The sequence below is a fragment of the Gopherus flavomarginatus genome, chromosome 9 (genome assembly GCF_025201925.1).
Source record: "Gopherus flavomarginatus isolate rGopFla2 chromosome 9, rGopFla2.mat.asm, whole genome shotgun sequence".
In the NCBI taxonomy this organism is placed as follows: domain Eukaryota; kingdom Metazoa; phylum Chordata; order Testudines; family Testudinidae; genus Gopherus; species Gopherus flavomarginatus.
The window spans coordinates 59,624,008-59,629,350 of NC_066625.1; the positions used below are offsets into that span (position 1 = coordinate 59,624,008).

The 5,343-nt window shown below is 45.2% G+C and overlaps 1 protein-coding gene across 2 annotated transcripts; it reads left to right on the forward strand.

The window, feature by feature from the left end:
• Nucleotides 1–778: 778 nt before the first annotated feature.
• LOC127057858 (C2 calcium-dependent domain-containing protein 4C-like) lies at nucleotides 779–4,243 on the forward strand. 2 transcript variants are annotated; one of them, XM_050967027.1, is made up of 2 exons: nucleotides 779–839; nucleotides 2,877–4,243. In XM_050967027.1, the coding sequence occupies exon 2, from the start codon at nucleotides 2,931–2,933 to the stop codon at nucleotides 4,230–4,232; it is 1,302 nt and encodes a 433-aa protein (XP_050822984.1). In that variant the 5' UTR covers nucleotides 779–839; nucleotides 2,877–2,930; the 3' UTR covers nucleotides 4,233–4,243. The 2 variants fall into 2 exon arrangements, with proteins under 2 accessions (XP_050822984.1, XP_050822983.1); XM_050967026.1 differs by lacking the exon at nucleotides 779–839 and adding an exon at nucleotides 2,448–2,546.
• Nucleotides 4,244–5,343: the final 1,100 nt, after the last annotated feature.

Consider the following 5,343-nt stretch of genomic DNA (forward strand, 5'->3'; position numbering starts at 1 on the left):
TAGCTTACAGATTCAATTAAGTATTTGGCTAGTTTCTTGGCAACCTCCCCAGCTCACATTGTTTTTCATCACAAGAGAGATTACTATCGGAAATCTTGCAGGAATGCACGTAGCCATAGCTCCACGTAAAGATCACTAGCAAAGCAGAATGAAATGGCTTGATGATCTCTTGCTGCTTTAGGATGTGTTTAAAAATCATGAGAACTTCCTCCCCCTTCCGCCAAACTTATTTTCCCTTAGCTGTATCAGGAACGTCCAGTGTTGCCTTCTGGAATGAAGGTGTGCTAAGGGCTTTTGCAGCCTCCATTTCTTTAGTTCTGGGCTGCTGAAATCCTTTTAAAAAAAAAATTGAGTAGATTAAGAGAAAAGGTTGGCATTCTCTATTGTGGAAGTAGAGAAAGAACTGACAGGGATTTAAAGGGGATTTCATATTTAAACAGTCCCCTTGTGTGAGCAAGAGTCAGGCTAACTGTAATTCTAATAATGTGAGACTTTTAGAAGCGAGGATTGTGTGAGGTGAGTGGGAAAGAACTGTATGAGAAGCTGTTGTGACGTTGTGTTAGATAAGTAGGGAATGTAGACTATAGTCTAAATTGTTGAGGAAAATAAGATATCAGGAGGACATGTATAAACAAAATGCAGCTATTGTCCATTATTGTATGTAACAAAAGGTATAAATGCTTGCTGTAATTGTTTAACTGTAGAGAGACCTGTTCTGCTCTCTCCCTCCATGCAATTGCTAGAGATAGTGAAGTATCTTACTTGCTGCACCCAACCTGAGAGTGAGAACTCTGTTCTTCTCTGACACTATCCCCAGAGTCCTCCCAGCAAAGGCCCAGGTGAGCTGCTTTAGCCTGAGTTAAGCTAACTGAGGCGCATCCTAGCAGGGATTTAAGCAGTGAACTCTACTAGCTAACCAAAGGTAAAAGGGGTTAACCTGGATCTGTACTCGAAGAAAAGTTGAGGCTAGTTCAGGGTTAGCCCATGTAGTGTCTGTCCCTGGTCTAATTCTCTCTTCCTAAACTGCACAAACCCAGACTCTGAATAAAACTTACTTCCTCTGATTTCACTTGCTTTGTATCCTTGCACCTGTATTCACTTGCACCCATAGTACAGGCCTGATACCAACACCTTCTGATTACATCTTCCTCCAGAATACACACTCATCTGTGTTTCTCAGTAGATAAAGATAAGAGGGGTAGTGGTAATATATAACGCTATGCATTGACTTACACAGAAATGCAAGGGTTAACCATCTGAAGTTACTCCAAATTATCAGTGTCCAGGAAATAAAAATCCATGTTCTCTGCTGCTCAAATCCAGGAAAGGTGCCAAAATTTCTAGATAAACATAAGCATGGAGGTGACTTGTTACTGTTTGTTTTTGGATATTTTATTTTTAAACAGCTTATGGTGTAAATAGACATTACAATAAAACAAGAGGTAATTGGAGCAGGGGGATATTAGGGAGGGATATAGGCTTACGCAGCTTATGGATTCAGCTACAAAATGCAGTGGTTCTGAGCATTTAGGTGAATTCAAACTCCCTTCACTGAAATAGTATGAATGGACCCAGGGCTGGCTCCAGCGTTTTTGCTGCCCCAAGCAGCAGGGGGAAGCTGTGATCGGCGGCACTTTGGTGGCAGCTGTATCGCTGTGGCATCATTCTTCGGTGGCAAGTCTTTTCCTCTGATGGGGACTGAGGGACCCACTGTCTAATTGCTGCCGAAGACCTGGATGTGCCTCCCCTTCCCGTTGGCAGCCCCAAGCACCTGCTTGCTGCACTGGTGCCTGGAGCTGGCCCTGACAACCCAGGACAATGGTTCTGTGATGCCCGGGAGAAGGGAACCTACTGGGATGAGCACAGCTTGATGCACTAAAATGTGTTGAAAGTTCAGCTCTTGCCATCTGGTAAGAACTCTCTCACACAACTGTCTTCCCCTGTGGTACAACGAGCCACATCACTGATGCCAATGGATGTTTTTACCCCAGGGATGAATTTGGCTCCTTCTGCTGCATGCACAGACCTCTTGCATCATGCATTAGATCTGTGTACTTGGTGCAGAGAGTATCGAGTTCCTGAGTGAATCTGAAGGGGGTGTGTGTACGTGTGTTTCTCCACCAGCCCTGGCAATCTGGGTGGTGAGCAGTGTAGGATGTCTCCTTCCTTTTCTTTGGTTCAGGTACACCCTCCCCCAGTAGCGGCAGCTGTTAGCACTTGAAAAACAGGGAAAACAAGCCGGAGGACAGCATGAGCTTTGCTGGGAGCTCAGCTTGGACTGCGTGGAGCTTCTTAGCAGCTTGGAAATTCCTCAAAGGGAGGAGCTGGTTGCCTCTCCTCTTTCCACCCCCCTCCCACCCCCTTTCAGCGTATGATTGGGCATGAGGCTGCCTAGCTTGCTTATAAAAGCAGAGCCTGGCTCTTTTTCTACCCACTATTGAAGTGAGCTTTCCAGAGCAGCAGGAAGAAGGGGCTGTGCTAACTGACACTGATGAACGGGCTCTTAGCGAATTGTCTGAAATAACAGGTGGCTTAAACGTGCAAAGGTATGGTGAGCTTGACTTATGGAGAAGCCTTATGGAATTTAATGGAGAGAAATTTCCACAGAGCATGGATCTGAGTATTAGCTAAATGCTTTCAGTTCTTAGATTAACTTCGTTAGGACACTGTTTAAATTCTGTAGTAACCTGTTAGTTTTATTCTTTGCCATAAGAAGCTGAGGTGGAGGGAGATCTTGCTATGATAAGACAACTTTATCTTATCCTACTAGGTTGTTAGTAGTGCCGCAGGATAGAAAGGGACTCAGCATGCAGGCAGGGCTTTGCTTAGCTGCAGCTGGTCAGAAGATGTTCATATGCTTCTGCTTCTGTTTGCAGGTGAACTTGAGCTCTGCCGCAGGGACCTTTCCCTCTCTGTATCCAGCTGTAGTGATGTGGTTCCTGGAGAAGATGAAAGCATCACCTGGAAACAGCAACCCACTGAGTCCTTCCTTCCTGGGGCTGCAGCCTGGTCAGATGGTGCCAGAGAAAGCCCGGGTAGGGGCCACTACTTTTCCCAACATTTTAACCCCAGACAGGATCCCAGAGTTCTGCATCCCACCCAGACTGACCATTTCCTTTCCGCATGACCGCTGCCTGGCAGAGCCCAGTCTACATCCTCCTGGCACAGGAGATTGTGGCCCCAGCCCATTCTTGCCACATCTCATCCAGATAGAAAGCGCTGAGGAGACTTCAGCCCTGGATGAGGACGGCTCCAACTCAGACCCGCAGTCACAGGCAGCGCTTTCCCTGCCCCACTTCCCCAAAGCCCAGACCTCCTATGGCTTCTGCACCTTGCTGGAGAGTCCCCACACCAGGAGGAAGGAGTCCATCTTCCACAATGACCCATGCAGCAGCTCTCTATCCAGCTTGATGCTGCCTCGATCCAGAGCCAATACCTACGCTGGCAGAGGGGCAGCTTCCAGCCTCATTGCTATTAGCTCTGCCTCTGCCAGAGTGCCTTGTAAGCATCCACTCCTGCACAGGCAAGGCACTGGGGACAGTGATACTACCTCTTCGACTGACTCGTCTCCTTTCAGCTCCCCACTGCTGAGTAGATCTCCTCCCAGATCCTGCCCATTGTTCAAAGCTCGGAGCCAAGAGAGGCTGCTTGGCAGGGCACTGAGAGCAAGAAACAAATCCAGCATGGTAAGGAACAACTCCTTATCAACAGATGAGAGCAGTTCCAATGATAACAGCCCCAATGCAACCAGGAGGTCTTCAGAGGGGCTAGTTGAGTCCTTCCATAGGCGAAGCTTTAACCTGTCACATTCTACTATTTTCCCACTGGACCTTACCTGTGGCCGAGAGAGGCTTGTTGGGGAGAGCACAGTGCTTCTGGACAGAGGAGGATTGTTGAGACTGTCAGCTGAGTATTGTTCAGACAACAGAAGGCTGAGACTCCGTCTGATCAGTGCAGAGGGTTTATATGATGCATCTGTGGAGCCTAAAAGTATAAACTGCAGCATCACCTTCTCCCTTGCGCCAGGGAAAATTCAGAAGCAGAGAAGCACTGTTATAAAAAGAAGCAGAAACCCCATCTTTAATGAGGATTTTTTCTTTGATGGTATTGCAGAAGATGATCTGTACAGCTTTTCGGTGAGGATGAAAGCTACAAATAAAGGGAGTAGCTTGAAAAGAGACAGTGTGTTAGGTGAAAGTGAACTGAGTTTAGTGAATCTTTTATCCATCTAAAATGCCAGGAAAGCAAGCAGATACTTATTTTTTGTATTTTTAAAGTTTTTAAATAAATGATTATTTAACATTCCTTTTTAAAAGCCTTCATTTGGTTTAGTCTGGTAAGTCACGTGCTCTTCCACTGACAACAATGTTAATTGTAAGTTGATCATTTGAAGAGCAAAACCTTGGGTTTGTGTGGTAATAATTTCTATGGCTGCATGGAATACTATTACTGGCTTAGGGAGATAAAAACATTTTGCAAAGATTTCCTGCTAAATAAGGAGAGTATTTGTTTTTAAAACCAAGGTTAGGTGTGAAATGTGTAGCGCAAAGATGTCCTGACCTGGGATGGGGCTTAGAAATGCTACAGTAAAACAAATAAAAACAATACTGCTTTTGACAGGTAATAACATTTTACACTGTTCTAATCTAGAAGGAAAACACTGCCAGTTAACTTGTGCAGGGGGCCCTTGACATGACATGCTGGTTTTGAAACCAATTCTACTCTAAGGGGCCAGATGGTTCCTTATTCAGGAATGGAAGGGAAAGAGTAAAGCACAAATCAGAGGCTAGGAACTGAACCTTTTAAACTTGAGAGAATTCCCTCTTAGGGTATGTCTACACTACAGCATAATTTCAAATTAACTAAAACTGGTTTTATAATACTGATATTATAAAGTCAATTTTATGCGTCCACACTAGGGCACATTAATTCGGCAGTGTGCGTCCATGGTCCTAGGCTAGCGTCGATTTCTGGAGCGGTGCACTGTGGGTAGGTACTGTAAAAGAATGAAGCCAATAATGTCGATTTGCGTCCACACTAACCCTAAATCGATATAGTAATATCGATTTTAGCATTACTCCTCTCTTTGGGGAGGAGTACAGAAATCGATATTAAGAGCCCTTAAAATCGATTTAAAGTGCATTGTGCGGATGGGTACAGTGTTAAATCCATTTAACGCTGTTTAAATCGATTTAACGGTGTAGTGTGGACCAGGCCTTATTCACCTTATCAAGGGTAATAGCCCTTCCTGCTCCAAAAGGAGCTAAACTTAAGGGCCACCAGACCTTCAGTGGGGGAAGTCATTCAGATCTTTGGGGAAAGGGACTTCAACGAAGACCCAAG

Coding starts and splice junctions, on each gene's coding strand:
- LOC127057858 (XM_050967027.1), top strand. CDS start 2,931: ATGTGGTTCCTGGAGAAGATGAAAGCATCACCTGGAAACAGCAACCCA.